The sequence below is a fragment of the Agelaius tricolor genome, unplaced genomic scaffold (assembly GCF_023055355.1).
Source record: "Agelaius tricolor isolate 1412-34295 unplaced genomic scaffold, bAgeTri1.0.p SCAF_3, whole genome shotgun sequence".
Classification (NCBI taxonomy): domain Eukaryota; kingdom Metazoa; phylum Chordata; class Aves; order Passeriformes; family Icteridae; genus Agelaius; species Agelaius tricolor.
In genome coordinates, this window is record NW_027269263.1 from 68671006 (window position 1) to 68689305 (window position 18300).

Consider the following 18300-nt stretch of genomic DNA (forward strand, 5'->3'; position numbering starts at 1 on the left):
ACAGATTCCTTCATTAATACATGGAAAACGAGCCCATGACAGCTTTCCTGGGGGCTGCTGGATCCCAGCTGTGTGCCAGCCTCAAAACCCTCCCTTTTACCACCGTGGTGAAAAACTGAAGCATTTTTAGACCTCTTGGTTGGACTCGATGATCACAGAGATCTTTTCCAACCTTAATAATTCCATCATTCCATGTCTGCTTCTTCCAGAAGGCTGTACAACATTTTATTTGTCACCTGGACAAGGCCTGCAGGGACAGCACCCAGGGAATGGCTCCCAGTGCCAGAGGGCAGCCAGGGATGGGATCTTGGCAATGAGGAATTCCTGGCTGGGCTGGGATTGCCAGAGCAGCTGGGGCTGCCCCTGCATCCCTGCAGTGTCCAAGGAAGGATTGGAGCAGCCTGGGATAGGGGAGGTGTCCCTGGAATGAGCTTGGAAGGCCCTTCCCACCCAAACTGCTCTGGGATTCTGGGATTTGGGACACTCAGAATCCATCCCAAGGGATTTTTATGGGAAATGGGGAGAGAAAAGAGAGGAAAAGGGAAGGGAGACCCTTCATGGTTTGCTGAGATTCCAAGTGAAGGCCCTGGGTCCATGAATGTCTTGGAGAGGAGATGGATCCAATGTCAGGCTGGGAGAGCTGGGAATGTTCCCCTGGAGAAGGGAAGGCTCCAGGGAGAGCTTCCAGCACATTGCAGGCCTGCAGGGGCTCCAGGAGAGCTGCAGAGGGACTGGGGCCAAGGCCTGCAGGGACAGCACCCAGGGAATGGCTCCCAGTGCCAGAGGGCAGCCAGGGATGGGATCTTGGCAATGAGGAATTCCTGGCTGGGCTGGAATTGCCAGAGCAGCTGGGGCTGCCCCTGCATCCCTGCAATGTCCAAGGCCAGGGTTTGGAGCCCCCTGGGACAGTGGGAGGTGTCCCTGCCCATTGAAACTGGACAATCCTGAAGGTCCCTTCCCACCCAAATCATTTTATCCTTCTGTAATTCCAGCCAATTCCTTTGTCTAAAATGTCCTGGAGGTTCTAAATCTTAAAAAAAAAATATCAAAAAAAAGATGAAACGGGGATTTTAGAGTTAAACAGCTTGTAAGAAAATAAACCAGCAAATGACACTGTGTCAGGAAATATCTTAGTTTATTTCACTTGCTTTTTGTTACCTCATGGTGGTTTTTTTTTCTTTTTTTTTTTCCTTTGTGACATTAAAACTGAATAGCAAACATGTCAGGGATATAAAAAATTCAGGTAGGAGCCATTTGCTGCTACAGGAGATAAGATAAAGGAAGAAAGCTCTGAGTAGAGAACAGTGGAAAAGTGGATGCAGGGTGTGAGTAATCACAGCTCATTAGCTCCAATGCTTTTTCCAGCTCAGGATAAGGAATTCTGCTGCAGCCACGCTTTGGAACAGCTCAGATTTGTACATGGGGAGTTTTAGGCAAACCAACAAAATCCTAAATATGCAAGTTGACAAATCCATTAATCAAAGTGCCTGCTGCTCAGTCGTGTGGCCTGGGGGAGAGGAGGGAAAAAAAAGAAAAAGAAATCACAACAAGAAAAAAGAGGAGAAATATGCATTTTAAACAATTTCTGTAGCTGGAAGGAGACTTTACATATGTGGCTGACACGGTGATCAAATGATAAAGGAGCCTGGAATTGAACCCCAACCTTTTGTGCAGGCTGTGAAAGCCGAGGCACGGCGCCGTTTTTCAAGGCAGATGGAGTGTGAGCAACTAATAAATCAGGTTTTGAAACATTAAAGAGCAACTTATTTAAATGCATATGGTGTTGGATCTCAGACAAGGCAGGATAGGGGAGCAGGGAGGGATTGGGAACATCAGCAATATGGCAGAGCAGGGGCTGGGGGGCTGCATCCAAATCAGGCACCAAATCCTGGGATGTGCCATGGGAATGTGCTGGGAGAAGCTGTTTCAGGCAGGAGTTTGGGATTGTTGGTCAGTTTGGGACATTATTCTGTGTTTAATGGGAAGCTGAAGTCAAAGCATGAATTTAAAACAGTGACTAAAAGGTTGGCGCCTTTTTTGTGACATTTCTCAGAACAGCTTTGCCAGGGGAAAGTTGGAGCCACAATCTCAATTCCCCTTTTGGGGAACTGAAATGCAGAAACCTGATCAGGGTCAGAGAGGCCACATCAGTCCTGTGGCTGGAATCCAGACTTGCCTCTCCTGCTTTGGGAAATCACTTTTCCTTCAGGGTTGAAGCAGGCTTGAGCTTGATCTGCAAACCTGAACAGCAATTCCAGTTCTGCTCAGAATCTCTGAGTGCTTTGGGTGGGAAGGGACCTTGGATCTCTTATTCATCTCTTACTGCATCCCTTGGTCATTGATAAGGACAGAAAAAAGGCATTATTTCCATTCCTCATGGAATCATGGAATGGATTGGGTGGGAAGGGACCTCAGAGCCCCTGCAGTGCCACCCCTGCCATGGCAGGGCCACCTCCCAGTGTCCCAGGCTGCTCCAGCCCCAGTGTCCAGCCTGGCCTTGGGCATTGCAGGGATGCAGGGGCAGCCCCAGCTGCTCTGGCAATCCCAGCCCAGCCAGGAATTCCTCATTGCCAAGATCCCATCCCTGGCTGCCCTCTGGCACTGGGAGCCATTCCCTGGGTGCTGTCCCTGCAGGCCTTGGCCCCAGCCCCTCTGCAGCTCTCCTGGAGCCCCTGCAGGCCTGCAATGTGCTGGAAGCTCTCCCTGGATCCTTCCCTTCTCCAGGGGAACATTCCCAGCTCTCCCAGCCTGGCTCCAGCCCTGGAGCATCTTATCCCAATCCCTTTCCACTCCTTCTTTCCCATTTTTACACCTGTAAAGAATTTGTGATGTTTCAGCCCTTGGACTTTCCTTGATTTGACCATTCCTTAATTTCTGCTAGACATTTTTAATGTTTCACTGAAAGATTTTAGGTTGGAACCTCCCACTCTGGGGACCATCACCCCAAACACTGTTTTGGGGTGAATTTATCACTGGGAATATGGAAATATCACCGGGAATATGGGACTATGGTTGGGAATTTATTGTGGTGGTGTTCACAGTGGTCCCTGGACAAGGGAAGAGATGAGAATCTTGACTCCATGTTTCAGAAGGCTGATTTATTATTTTATGATATATATTATATTAAAACTACACTAAAAGAATAGAAGAAAGGATTTCATCAGAAGGCTGGCAAGGAAAGAACAGGAATGGATGATAATAAAATCTTGTGACTGACCAGAGAGTCCAAGCCAGCTGACTGTGATTGGCCATTAATTAGAAACAACCACATGGACCAATCCCAGATGCACCTGTTGCATTCCACAGCAGCAGATAACCATTGGTTACATTTCGTTCCTGAGGCCTCTCAGCTTCTCAGGAGAAAAAATCCTAAGGAAAGGATTTTTCACAAAATGTGTTTGTGACAATTCATCACTGATGGAAACACTGAAATGGGATGAGCTTCATAACCTTGAGGGTGAGCTGAATTTCCAGAGTGAGTGGAGAGAGGTCAGCAGGGAGTGCTGTGGCTTTGGGATGTGCCAGTTTGGTGTCCCCTGTGCCCCTTTCAGGCTGGTGACAAGGGCACTGGGAGCTGGAGCAGCTCTTGGAGTCACTCCATCATCTCCCAGCTCCCTTCCAGCCCCAGGTCTGACAGCAGCCAGTGCTTTACCACCTAATTCCCAGCAATTTTGGCTCTTCAGGAGTTCCATGTCACTCTGATCTCTGTTGATTTTGTGAAAATGTGGGTGCAGCGTGTTTGTAACCATCAGCCCCTTCTTCCTCATGGGCTGATGTATAAATTCCCACTTGCCATGATTAAAAGAAGAGCAGGTGATTAAGAGAAGCAAACAAGAAAGGCAATCTTTCCTCTGTCAGAAAGCTCTGCTAAATTGCTTCTCCCCTCAAGCAAGGAAGTAATCAAGTATTGGCTGGAGCTTATTCTTGTCAATCCTGATAAGGTGGATTTTGTTATCTGGTGCATCTCAGTTCCTATTCCAGGAGAGGGAATGGGAGCCCCACATGCTGGTCAGAGCAGGGTCACTCACTGCCACTCTGGGGCTGGAGAGGGAGCAAAAATCATCATTACAGAAGAATAATGTGCCTGAAATAATCCCCAAAACGCCACTGGAAGTGTCCAAGGCCAGGTGGGATGGAGCTCTGGGCACCCTGGTCCAGTGGGAGGTGTCCCTGCCCATGGCAGGGGGGGCACTGGGTGGGCTTTAAGGTCCCTTCCAACCCAAACCATTCTGGGATTCTCTGAAAGGCAATGAACTTTGAGGATTCAAAACATGCAAAAAAATTTGAGAGATGATAAATTGTGTTTGGTTCCATGTGAAAATAATTGAAATGTGCATGAGTGCCAGTGCAGTGAATCAGTGCAGGAGAAACAGAACCTGGAGAAACAGAACCTGGAGAAACAGAACCTGGAGAAACAGAACCTGGTGTTCCTTTCCTGAGTGTCATGGAGCCAGCCTGGGAGAGCTGGGGGTGCTCACCTGGAGAAGGGAAGGCTCCAGGGAGAGCTTCCAGCACATTGCAGGCCTGCAGGGGCTCCAGGAGAGCTGCAGAGGGACTGGGGCCAAGGCCTGCAGGGACAGCACCCAGGGAATGGCTCCCAGTGCCAGAGGGCAGCCAGGGATGGGATCTTGGCAATGAGGAATTCCTGGCTGGGCTGGGATTGCCAGAGCAGCTGGGGCTGCCCCTGCATCCCTGGAGTGTCCAAGGCCAGGCTGGACACTGGGGCTGGAGCAGCCTGGGACAGGGGGAGGTGGCCCTGCCATGGATGGGGTGGCACTGGATGATCCTTAGGGTCCCTTCCCACCCAAACCATCCTGAGATTCTCTGACATTTGTAAACATGAAGGTTTCCATGCAAACATTTAAATTTGAACGTACCCAGCAGAATGGAAAACTAATATTCTCCTGATGTTTGTTCTGACTTTCAGCACCTGCAGAGATTCCAGTTTCCCTGCTCATCTCCTTTTTCATGTTGAAGCCTGACATTTTAGGGTTCATTTCAGACACACTGAGCTCTGTCACTAATGGCCCTGTCTCTGTCACCACTTGCAGTGACATTCAGGTGGGCACACTTCATTGCCAGCACAGCAGGAGGGTGTCATTAACTCTGTGACAAATTTCACTTCATCTCCAAGTTTTCCTTGTTTTTCTTTTGTTCTTCGTAATTTATTACTGGGCGGATTAAACCAGCAAAGTTTGCTCCTAAGAGGAAACTGCAACAACAATGGTGCTTCCAGAGAGATGGGGAAGTTTGGGATATTTTCCTGGGTACACTCAAAGTGCAGAATTTGTCAGATCAGCTTTGGTTTGGGAGGCTCCAAATTGGATCTCTTATTCATCTCTTACTGGATCCCTTGGTCTTTGATAAGGACAGGAAAAAAAAGGCATTATTTCCACTCCTCATGGAATCATGGAATGGTTTGGGTTGGAAAATGCCATCCAGTGCCACCCCTGCCATGACAGGGACACCTCCCAGTGTCCCAGGCTGCTCCAGCCCCAGTGTCCAGCCTGGCCTTGGACATTGCAGGGATGCAGGGGCAGCCCCAGCTGCTCTGGCAATCCCAGCCCAGCCAGGAATTCCTCATTGCCAAGATCCCATCCCTGGCTGCCCTCTGGCACTGGGAGCCATTCCCTGGGTGCTGTCCCTGCAGGCCTTGGCCCCAGTCCCTCTGCAGCTCTCCTGGAGCCCCTTCAGGCCTGCAATGTGCTGGAAGCTCTCCCTGGAGCCTTCCCTTCTCCAGGGGAACATTCCCAGCTCTCCCAGGCTGGCTCCAGCCCTGGAGCAGCTCCATGGGTTCCTCTGGAGTCTGTCCCACAGGTCAGGGACCTTCTGCAGCCTGGCCCATGGGAGGTGTCCCTGCCCATGCTGCAGGGGGTGGAACTGGGTGACCTTTAAGGTCCCTTCCCACCCAAACCATTCTGGGGTTCTCTGCTCCCTGTGTTCTCCAGAGCTGCCAGTTTTGGGTTGTTTGGATGAACAATCCTTCATCTCCCTGCAGGAGAAGCTCTTGGTGGAATCAGTCAGGATGAAGGAATAGTCCTGGCCTATTTTCTGGAGATGTTGGTCGCTCTCCAGCACAGGGAATTGGCTGCAGTGGAGGAATCATGGCTGGTCCATGTAATTAACACATTTCAGACCTTGATACCATCAGGGGAATCCCCTGTGGAGAACTCCAATTCACAAGGAAAGAAATCCATCACTCTCCATGACTTTCCATGACAGAACTCCAGTGTTTAGAGCAGTGGAGGTGGGAGTGCAATGACATTAAAGCTGCACTGCTGTGTAGTTGGGATGTCCAAAGCATCACCAGGAATAAGATTTACACCTCAGCATCTTTTTTGGGGGGTAAAATATTTAAATATAAGCGAAATCCCTCTCCCCCTGTAGCCTGCACCTACCTGCAGAGCACCCACGATTACTCATGGAAGGCTGAGAGCCAAGGAGATGTAAAAACACGTTTTTCTCTCGGTGCCAGGGTTCTGTTCTCCTCAAATCCATCATCATCTGGCCCAGCAGATCAGACAGATTGTTTTATTCCTCGCCGTGGAGTTCGTCCCAGTCAATAATATTGATTAGTGCAGGGTGACTTGATGGAACAAGAATAACACCCCTCTCTTAATTGGAGCCTGCATCTCCTCATCCCTGCCTCAGCAGCTCATGCTTGGCTGGCTCCTTCAATAATTCTGTTCAGACACAGAGCCCACTGGAAATTGCAGGATCTGACATTAACAGGGGAAGTGAATAATTTTCTTTTCCTTGAACTCGATGCCTCTTTTCTTCCCCGATTAAACTGCCACCTTGGGAGAGTTCACTCTTTAAGCTGCCAGCTGAAATCTCCAGAATTTTTTTTTTTTTTTTTTAGAGCTGCCTCTTTCTAAATACTATCAGGAAAGTTTCAAGAACTCTGTTTTCAGTTGCTTTGTGCTTCCCAAGTCCATATGTTGGGTAGGATTTATGAGGGAGCTCTGTGTGCTCAGGGTTCATTCAAGAGCTGAGTCAGCTCTGGAAATGTTGTGACTGCAGACTTCCAGTTCCCCAGGATTTCCCACTCCATGGGGAATTCAGAGCTGGAGCTTTTACTCTCACATCTTTGAATCTATGGGAATTCTTGTAGGAAACACTCCTGACCTACAGGGATTATTTAGGGTATGAAATGCTGGTGTTGGTGACCTGCTCAGTCCTTGCACGTTGCTGCAGAAGGGTCAAATAAATTCAGTCACCAAAGAGCTTTTTCTGTAGACTGATTGTTCTAAAGCACATAAAATTCCCTTGGGAAAGAAGGCTGGAGTCACTTCCTCTCTTGTACTTGTGGGGTTCCCAGACAAAGGCAGGAATGATGAATCTGACTCCATGTTCTCAGAAGGCTCATTTATTATTTTATGATAGTATGTTATATTAAAGAATGCTATACTAAATTATACTGAAGAATACAGAAAGAATACTCACAGAAGGCTAAAAGATAATAAAACCTCATGACTCTTTCCAGAGCCCCACACAGCTTGGCACTGATTGGTCATTAATTAAAACAATTCCCATGAAACCAATTAAACAATCACCTGTTGGATAAACAATCTCCAACCACATTCCAAAGCAGCAAAACACAGGAGAAGCAAATGAGATTATATTGTTTTCCTTTTTTTTTCTCTGAGGTTTCTCAGCTTCCCAGGAGAAGAATCCTGGGCAGGGGGATTTTTCCAGAAAATGTGACAGTGACAATTTCTCATCAGTTGTGTTGCTCCTCATTCCCATTTGGAGAAATCCTGTCTGTTGGAGGCAGATGAGATGTCAGAGTCAAAACCTTCAATGACCTCTTAAAGTAGTTTTGATTTCAAAACTTTGTCATTTCCCTGCCTCTAAAGCTGTCCCAAGAATGTGATTAGCTTCTGTATTTATTATTTATCATCAATCTTTAAGGAAATTTCACATGGAAAGGGCTTGATAATACCTGGGATATTCAAACTTTGCCCAAGTTCCTTTTTGGGGAGGCCCTGGCATGGAATTCCCAGAGCAGCTGTGGCTGCCCCTGGATCCCTGGAGTGTCCAAGGCCAGGTTGGACGGGGCTTGGAGCAGCTTGGGACAGGGGAAGGTGTCCCCATGGGATTGGAACTGGATGAGCTTTGAGGCCCCTTCCAACCCAAACCATTCCATGGTGATTTGTTTATATGTGGGGTGTCTGGCCTATGGTCCTAAAAATATTTTCTTCAGGAATGGTTCCATGTGGACTATCAGGACATGCAGAGCTTTAAGGAAGTTGATATTTTCCCTCCCCTCTCTTTTCTCTCCCAGTATCCAAATTTAAGGCACTTTGGTGTCAGGAGCTGCCCGTGGAAGTAATTTAGGAGTGACACAGTGACACTGGTCAGGTTTTATTGCTACTCCAAGCCCTGGAGCCCAGGGTGTGTAAATGATGTTCCCTGAGTTGTGTTTTGCTGCCAAATTCTGAAAATTTATTTTTCCTGTCGCTTAGAGAGCATTTGTAGCCAGGTGGAACTCAGAGAAGGGAGAGCTCCAGGCAGGAATGACAGGACTCAGAGTTGGGAATTGTTAGGAAAATTGATCCACAAACAGCAGAGGTTTATGTCCAAAAAGGAGACAGAGGAGTCCTTTCTGGCTTTATTGGAATAAAGGGAGAGGCCATGGGGCATTTCCCTGGGATCTCTCAAATTTTTGGAGGACACAGCTTCCTTTTTATCCCAATTTCCCAGCCTCATTTCCCTTCTCTCTTTCCCCATTTTTGAGGTACTTGAGAGGTGCAGACTTCGCAATATGCCTGATACCAGAGATTTCCCTCTAATGTATTTTCATTTTTAATTCTCATGGAATTTAGGGGTTTTTCTTCCCCCTTGTTTCTTTCATCTCTCAGTGTCTAATTTCATTTATCAGCAAACCCAAAGTTTATTTGTAAAAGCAAATATCTTTTTCCATTCATCAATCAGTGGAATCCTTCCCATTGTTTCTTTTATCTCCCAGTGCTGGTTTCATCCACCAGCAGACCCACAGCTTGTTTGGAAAGACAAATCCACCATTCCTCTCAGGAATGAACTCCTGGGAGATAAATACAATAAATGGGTGAAAATGTCCCTGGCACCCAAACCAGAGCTGGAACTGTGCCATCCCCTGTCAGAGGAGCAGGAAAATTCTGGGAATTGTTTCCCTCCAAACCCTTTCCAAGCACTGTGGGCTTCAAAACACACCTGAGCCACGTGGCCCGAGGTGAAGGATGTGCCAAAATGTCCCAATTCCTCTGGAATGAGGAGCCCAAAGTCACCTCCAAGCCCACCTGCACTGGGAGGGCACAGAGAGCGAAGCCTGGCGTTAATTAGTGATCTTTCACCAGGAAATAGGCATTTAATTCCTGTTTAATTATCGCTTGCTAAATGTTTAATTAGCACTTACTCTCTGAAAATCAAGGGATGTCGAGATCTGTTAGACAACTTGTCCCACCTTATTTTCCAGGAGGACCAGATGATAACTTAATTGAAGGTGGTGGGTCCAAGTTTGTGTGCAAACCAGGAGCCAGGAACATCACCATCATCTTTCACCCCCTGCTCAGGTAAAATCTGCCTCTCTGCACGTTTCTACAGCTGCAAAACTTCAGAATAAGTAGAATTAAACCTTTGATTTGTGGGGATGTTGGGCAAAGTCCAGTTCTGAGATCCCAGAGCAAAGGGGTTGCTTTGGAGTTGTTGTTGTTGGGAAGTTGTTGCGTGTAAAAAAATTCACTTTTTCTAAAATATTTAAATATAAAATATAAAATATTTTTCTAAAATAATTTGTTGTTATTATTATTATTATTATTATTATTATTATTATTATTATTTCTAAAATATTTAAATATTTAATATAAAATATTTTTCTAAAATAATTTGTTAATTTTATTAATAATTATTATTTTCTAAAATATTTAAATATTTAATATTATTTTCTAAAATTATTTTATTAATTTTATTAATAATCATTATTTTCTAAAATATTTAAATACTTAATTATGACTATTAATTATTTAAATACTTTGGAAATATTTAACATTTCTCAAATACTTAATATTAAATATTTTTCTAAAATTAATTAGTTAATTTTATTAGTAGTAGTAGTCTGAAATTTTTAAATATTTAATTATGACTTTTAACTATTTCAATATTTTAGAAATATTTGCTATTTCTAAAATATCTAATATTAAATATTTTTCTAGAATTAATTTGTTAATTTTCTTATTATTCTGACATATTTAAATATTTAATTATTACTATTATTTAAATATTTTAAAAATTGATACATTAATTTTATTAATAATTATTATTTTATAAAATAGTTATATATTTAATTATGACTATTAATGATTTAAAAATTTTAGAAATATTTGATATTTCTGAAATATGTAAGTATTTAATATCTAAATATTTTAAAATATTTATTTAAAGAAAAATAAATCTTTTTCTTTAAATATTTTTAATCTTTAAATCTTTTTCAAACTGAATTGTGATGTCAGCTGGGATTGCCTGTCTGGGTGACCCTGTGTCACCAACCAGTGTCATTTATTGACCTAAGCTGGGGGAAGTTTATTTGCAACCTGCCACAAATTGTTTCTTGCTGTTCTTTGTGCTTATTAAAAAGTCAGAGGAGCTGCAAGGTGAGTTCATTGATAAAACACTGTGGGCTGGGGACTGCAAATTAATTCCTGATCCACAGCCAGCCTGTGATTACCAAAATTGTCACAGCTGGAGCTTTAAACAGAGCAAGCCTTGAATAAACCTCTTCTCACTGTATCATTCACCCCTGGTACCTGAATTCTGCTGCTTTCCTAGCAGTTTGTCCTGTTGGTTTTGTGGAAATTCAATAATACAAAGTTTGGATTGGTTCATGCCAACCTCCCAGCTCTGTTTTCCTGGGAGGGTTTTCCTTTCTTCCCCAGCACCTTTGGAGAGCATTTCCCTCCTTGCCTGTGTTTGTGTGAATTCACTGGCCTGAGTAACTCAACAGCAGGGGCTTCTCTGCAGTGTTAAACCCAAAAAGTCACAAAATAATCATAAAAAATTATTGGGGTCTGATCCCAGAGAAAGGAATCTCCTCCTGGTACCTCTGTGGCTGAGAGCTCGGCTTATTTGTGACTTAAAAACACATTTGGAAAAGGCATAAATGCCTCCAAATCAAAATTTCTGGTGTTAAAACAGCAGGGATTGGAATAATCTTGAGAACATCCTGAAAAATGTGTTATGGTGTGCAAGATCTTGCCTTGAAAAAAAAGAGTTTATTTCTTGCTACGTGCCCATAATGAAGTGGAGAATTCCATAGGCACATTTCATTTCCACCTCTGTCTCTTTTAAACTGAAGAAATGTGCTAAAAGTAAATCTGCTACAGGATAATTTGTAGTTTTCAGCTGGTTTATGGTGGGAAAAGATGGACAACTGAAATTCAGCGCTCTTCAAGGTGTGACTATGAAATTCAGTGCTCTTCAAGGTGTGACTGTGATGTTGTGGACTTCAATTTCTAAATCATTCATGAATTTACAGCCCTCTTGCAAGCCCAGAGAGTGGTGGTGCTCTTATTTTTATTGATGAGATCTTTCCCATGGATTGAAATTCTTTCTCTTTGCCTTCCTGCTTTATTTTCCCCCCTTTATTTTTTTCCCTCCCATCTGAGTGAAACATGAGTGCTCTGCTTTAAATAGCACTTCTCCCAAACACTTCACTTTGCATTCCCAGCCTGCAAGTCAGGCAGGAGGAATCATTTGCCTCATAAAAAATAATTGCATGGAGATGAAGGTATCTGTGTACAGTGGAGTTTTCATGCCAACCACCTGCAACATCTTCACTCCCTTGCATTGAGGATTTCATCAATAACTTCAGGAAAAGAAGGAAAAGATGGAATGACCCCGGTTGCCCTTTTCTCCCTGTGGGATGGGAGAGTTTGGGGCTAAAACCCATTTTAATGTGGTTTTATTCATTTTCATGTTTAATGTGCTGAGAGATTTAAATCATGATGAATGGGGTGGAGAGGATCTGGGGTGATCACAGGATTTCTTCAGCTGACAGTAATTCCCTACAGGGAATTCTGATCCTGCTGTGACAGCCATGGCCTGTCCCACCAGCAGCTGAAATGCTCAGTACGGTGAATTTGCTCAAATATTGATGCTTGCAGTGGCTTCTGGCACATGGAATCATACAATCATCATCTCTTGGTTAGATCCTTGTTGCCCTTTTCCAGATGTTCCTGTTTTAAATGTCCAGCTCTCCTGGAGGTAATTCCTGCAGAGCTGTGAAGTTTCCACCTGTTTTATTTTCCTTTTTGAGGCTCTTTATGACCTGCCCCCCTCATCTTTCATCCCTGTTACCTTTACATACTCGAAATTGATCTGGTTTGAATTCAAATGATCGATATTTTATTTACAAGGGGTTTTCCCCCCCTTGTTTTTATTAAAGCCCCATAAATACGTGGCCAGAGGAGCTTCAGCACTGCATGGACTCTCTGATTTTATGAGGCAGCTGAGTGCTTCTGAAAGTATTAAACAGACTGGCTCACTGAGAAACAGACCCTGGTGTGCTGATTTAAAGCCTGAGCATCACATCAAGTGATGGCTTTAAAGGATAATTCAGCCCTGGAATGCTGAGGGGAGAGTTGGAAGCAGAGCATTCACACTCACCAGTGGGAACTTCTCTCTTTTGTACTCCTGCTATGAGAAGTGTCAGTGCTGATCACATCACAGGTGCACAAGCACTGGGACAGATTTGCTGCTTTATAAAGCCACTTTTTCATCCTTTTTTATTTACAAACTGAGGGTGGAACTTGGCTCTAAATCCTTTTGAACAGCACAGGGTCAAACTTTGGGTAGGGAGCAAATGAATCCATTCCCAATAATCAAAGTTTATGGAAACTCTTAATTAAAACTATGGGCAGTGTAAGGAAAAATACCTAAAAATGGTTTTCAAAGCTTTCCTTGCCTTTGAATTCCTTTAGAGCAGGGAGCCTGAGTTGGGAAGTGAGATTTGTGTTGTTCAGGATGTGGGTCCCTGATTTCCACGAGGACAGCTGAGACACACCAAGGCCCAGATTAATTAGCAGCACTTAATGACACCACCACAGACATGGAATAAATAAAGAATGTATTTCTGAGAGGCAAGTGGGTGTTCTAGAGGAGATGATTCCTGGGAATAGCCTTTCCTAACTACACCTGGAAACTAATTGCACTTAGAAATCGAGTCAGAACCCACCTCTGATTTTCCTTAATTACATTTCGTAGGAGGTGCCACAGTATAAAAGTTACCAGAGGAGCCCAGTTGCTTCCTTCATCCTTTGCTGGAGTTACTGGGCTGAGGAATAACATCTCCCTTTGGAAGAAGGAATCACAGGAGCAATCCCAACACCCTCAATCTGGAACATGGAGCAGCCTGAGCGATGTCTGTCGTACCATTTGTTTGGTGGGGATTTTTTTTTTTGATGTCTTTTATTTTTTTTTTTTTTCTCCTTAATGTTTATTTGTTTCAGCTGGCATTTGAAAGGCACTTGGCTCCTCGGGGTAATAATCATTTTACATATGCTTTATAGAGTGTGTTTATTACCAGACAATTGAGGAACAGATGTCTGCAGTCTCCAGGCTGGAGGGGGAGGAACGGGAAGGGTGGGAGATGGAGGGGATGGATGGATGGGTGGATGGATGGATGGATGGTGGTGCTGAGGCAAAGGCAGCTGAGCAGTGCTGGATGCTGGATATTGAGGCCAGGGGGGGTTTCCATTTATTACCATCAGCCACACCTCATTAGGATCAAGCAGCAATTAAAAGGCTGGGAGGATGGAGGAGAAAGCCGAGTGCTCGTTGATTCGGAAGGAAGAGTCACTTCCCACCAGGATGTGACCTTGGGAAGGAGGAGTGGGAGAGGAATTATCCTGGCACCCCTGGTATCTCCAGGGGCTGTGCTGGGATCCCCTCTGCCAGGTGGGCAGGACTGGGCTGTGCCAGGGGTGTCACTGCCCTGGGGCTCAGAGTCTGGAGAGAAAGAGGAAAACAAAAGGGAAGAAGGGGAAAAGGGAAGAAGGAAAAGCAAAATTCCCAATTTGCCGCTGCTGGCATCGCTTGGGATGCAAAGAATGAACGGGAGGGATCTCCTCTCTGCCAGGTGGGCAGGACTGGGCTGTGCCAGGGGTGTCACTGCCCTAGGGCTCAGAGTCTGGAGAGAAAGAGGAAAACAAAAAGGAAAAGGGAAGAAGGAAAAGCAAAATTCCCAATTTGCCGCTGCTGGCATCACTTGGGATGCAAAGAATGAAGGGGAGGGATCTCCCCTCTGCCAGGTGGGCAGGACTGGGCTGTGCCAGTGGTGTCCTGATCACTGCCTTGGGGCTCAGAGTCTGGAGAGAAAGAGAAAAACAAAGAGTAAGGGGAAAAAGGGAAGAAGGAAAACCAGAATTCCCTATTTGCCACTGCAGACATGGTTTGGGACGCAAAGAGGAAGTTTTAGTGCTCCATGTGTGCAAAGTTGTCTGCCTCTTGTTTTTTGGGATTGATGGGGGTGAGGGGAAGAGAGCAGCAGTAGTCTGACCTTCTGATGTAAGATGAAGTATTTCTGTTCCTTTCTGCAGTCTCCATCACTGAAAGCAGGAGGCTTGACAGCAAATTTGGCATTAACTGTTCCTTCCAGTTACTTTCATGCAAATAAAAGAGGGATTGCTTTGCTATTAAATTAAAAAACCCTTTAGGGACTAACTGGGGAGGGGGGTGATGGACTTTTGCTGCCTGTTGACATCAGAATGTCCCTCTCCAGTCAAGTGTCAGATGCCAGGAATTCCCTGTCCTTGGGAGGGAAGTGCCCAAGGTGCAGGACAAGTGCGTCCACCCAGGTGCATGAGTATAACAGGGATGTTCTATGGGAATAATCCTGCCAAGCTGCTGTTGAAATCAGGATATGTAAAGATGAAGGGTGCTGGATGTAGAATTTAAATCCTGTTTATTTTGAAAATGTTGGGAGGGGACAGCTAAGTTGTCATGGGACATCAAAATCCTTTGGTCTTTGAGCATCAGCTGCTGCTGGTGTTAAGAACTCCATCACTAAATTGATCTAAAACTCAGTGTATAACTCAGAATCCCTGTGTATCTCACCAATAACCCCTTTTACATCTCTACACTTATAATAATAACAATTATCATCTCATTTTATTTTAAAATGTGCTGTAATATCTCGTAATTGCACACTATAAAATTAATACTTGATAATATAGGGACTGTTGGTCTTGGGAAGCAAAAGGAGTGTGAAAATTAGATGAGTTTGTTACATTTAAACTATGCTAAATCACACCAAATAGGTTAAGAAAAATCAGTGGTATTTTAAAGTCTAAGGATTATTTATTATTAGTGAAGTAGATAGAAAATGTCAAGTCCCCCTGTGGCACAAATACTGCTAAATAATGAGAGCTGATGCCTTTGGCTTTCTGAATCAAACCTAAAATACTGGATTTCAGAGAAATCAATAAGGCTGACTCAAGCTGGGAGAGGGAACTTGGAGTGCTGACTACCTCAAGTTTGTGTTTGAGTCTGAGTAATGTGCAGAGGATCAGGGCAAATTAAAAAAATATCTGAGGTGCTGTTAAGTGCACAGGAAACTTGAAGGTGGTGGGTCCTTGAAAAGAACCCTCCAGATTTCATCAGGTCTTGCATTTTGACAGATCCCCTTCAAAGGGTAGGAAAATATCACTCACTTAGTGGAATTCTTGCTTCTGTGGTGTAGGGAATCTCTTCCTGCTCTCTGGGGCTGGGAGATGGGGCCTCTGGTGAGAAAGATGAGGCTCAGATCAGGAGATCACAAATTCCCAGGATCACTGAGGTGGGAAAAGCCCTCCAAGGTCATCCAGTCCCAGCTGTGCCCAATCCCCACCTTGTCCCCATCTCAGAGCCCTGAGTGCCACCTCCAGGTGTTCCTTGGGCACCTCCAGGGATGGGAACTCCAAACCTCCCTGGGCAGCCCCTTCCATGGGGGTTGACCCCCCTTTCCATGAGGAAATTCCTCCCAAAATCCCCCCTGAGGCTGCCCTGGCCCAGCCTGAGGCCGTTCCCTCTGCTCCTGTCCCTGTTCCCTGGAGCACAGCCCGACCCCCCCGGCTGTGCCCTCCTGGCAGGGACTTGTGCAGAGCCACAAGGGCCCCTGAGCCTCCTTTGCTCCAGGCTCAGCCCCTGCCCAGCTCCCTCAGCCCCTCCTGGTTCTCCAGACCCTTCCCAGCTCCCTCAGCCCCTCCTGGCTCTCCAGACCCTTCCCAGCTCCCTCAGCCCCTCCTGGTTCTCCAGACCCTTCCCAGCTCCCTCAGCCCCTCCTGGCTCTCCAGACCCTTCCCAGCTCCCTCAGCCCCTCCTGGCTCTCCAGACCCTGCCCAGCTCCCTCAGCCACTCCAGACCCTTCCCAGCTCCATTCCCTTCCCTGGACCCTCTCCAGCCCCTCCAGGTCTCTCCTGTCAGGAGGGACCCAGCACTGGACACTCCTGAGTGACCCCAAGCTGGACACTGCCCTCAGCACTGCCAGCACCAAGAGATCTCAAATCCTTATTACAGAAACACAAAATTCAACACTGGAAGCGAGGAAGGGACCTTAAAGTTCATTTATTTCCAGCCTCTCACCATGGTCAGGGCACCTTCCACCAGGAGAACTTTCCCCTGGATACTCCCAGCTTTATTTTAGAATTTCCCCTCTTGCTGCAACTTCTCATCCACTCGCTGCTTCTTTGCATTGCCCTGAATGGGAACCTTCAGGGAGCAATTTGACACCTCCCCTGGGAATGTTTTTCCCTCCCTTTCCCCATTTAATGAGTGTTTAGGAGGCTTTTAGCTGCTGCTGACGTTCAGTACTTTCAGTCTGCCTGCAGCAGGGATGGATGTTCCTCTCAGGCGAATCCCAGCCCCTTTTCCTCCCTGACAAAGTGAAGGATGAAGACACACCTCAGCAGAGCTCCTTGTTGTGACACTGCTAAGGAAAGGTTTCCTCCTGACTGGGGCCATCACAGGGACTGGGGACTCACACAGAGAAGGGATGGGGAACAGCTTCACATTTTGTGCCTTTTTTTTCTCCCCCCCTGATGCTTTATGAGAACTGACAGTCTTGCTGTGTGTGTCTGATTAAAGATGACAGTTTATAAAAACCTTAAGGTGAGGCTGTTCATTTTCCATGACAGAAAATAAAGCGATCCCCACCCCCCCCCTCACTGCCACCTCCCACACAAACAAAAAACTCTCACACACCAAAAAAAAAACCAAAAACCCTCTTAATATGTGAGGCATTGATTTTATATTGTCTGTCAGAGAATGTGCTTCAGCAGATCAGTCAAGTTTGGAGTTTTCAAACATGCTTCATCCAAAGGGAAAATCAACAGCCTGTCAGAAATTTCACATGTCTCCAGCTCCTCCTTCCCTTTGGATGAAATACAAACTGAAGGAACAGAGAAATTTTGACATTTGCAAGAGCTGGGGCTGAATAGCTGAAAAGAGTGTTAATGTAATTCCATGGTAATGAGGTACTTTGAACCAGGCTTGTGTTCATTGAGCCAACAAAGCAGGATTAGCTCATTCCTTCCTGGGATCACAGAATGGTTTGGGTTGGAGGGGACGTTAAAGATGACCCAGATCCACCCCATGCCATGGGACATGTTCCACCATCCCAGGTTGCTCCAAGCCCCAGTGTCCAACCTGGCCTTGGACACTTCAGGGATCCAGGGGCAGCCACAGCTTCTCTGGGAAACCTTAAATTTACTTCCAGCATTTCACTCGTGCTCTCCTGGAGGAGGATTGAGCTTCCCCACCTTGCTGAGCCCTGTTACTCTGATTTTGTCACAGGGGTTGATGATGGCATGTGCATTTCCAGGGATTTATTGATTCCTTGGGAACAGAGCAGTTCAGTCAGGAGGGATCTAACAGGATCCAGTCTCGGGATTTCTGCTGCTCTCAGTGACCCTGAGATGCATTAGAAAGTCTCTTTTCCCAGCCCAGCAGCTGAAGAAGGAGTCAGGATTCTTCTGTTCTCATTCTCAAGGTTGTTCATTGTTTCTTATCTATAACATTCTTTCTCTGGCCTGCTGAGGTCTGTCCGGCAGGTCAGACAGAGGCACACTGACCACCTTGGGGTGGTGTTAACATTTTATACCAAAAACTACATGTACATGATTTACCATAACTTCCCAATACCTATCCCCTATGTTAGACAGTGAGCTTCTACCTTAAACCAATCCAAAAGTGCCACCATCACAGCAGAAGATGGAGGCCAAGAAAAAGGACAGAACACACCCAGATCCCTCCATCTTGCCCCCTGAACCCCCATTCTAAATCCCCAAA

General features: G+C 45.5%; 1 protein-coding gene across 1 annotated transcript in view; it reads left to right on the forward strand.

Moving 5' to 3' along the window:
- EXOC4 (exocyst complex component 4) overlaps nucleotides 1–18300 on the forward strand; it is a 362178-nt gene that overhangs the window by 176185 nt on the left and 167693 nt on the right. The window contains exon 10 of the mRNA XM_071424195.1: nucleotides 9458–9554. Coding sequence (XP_071280296.1) covers nucleotides 9458–9554 — 97 coding nt within the window. The remainder of the gene's footprint in view (nucleotides 1–9457; nucleotides 9555–18300) is intronic.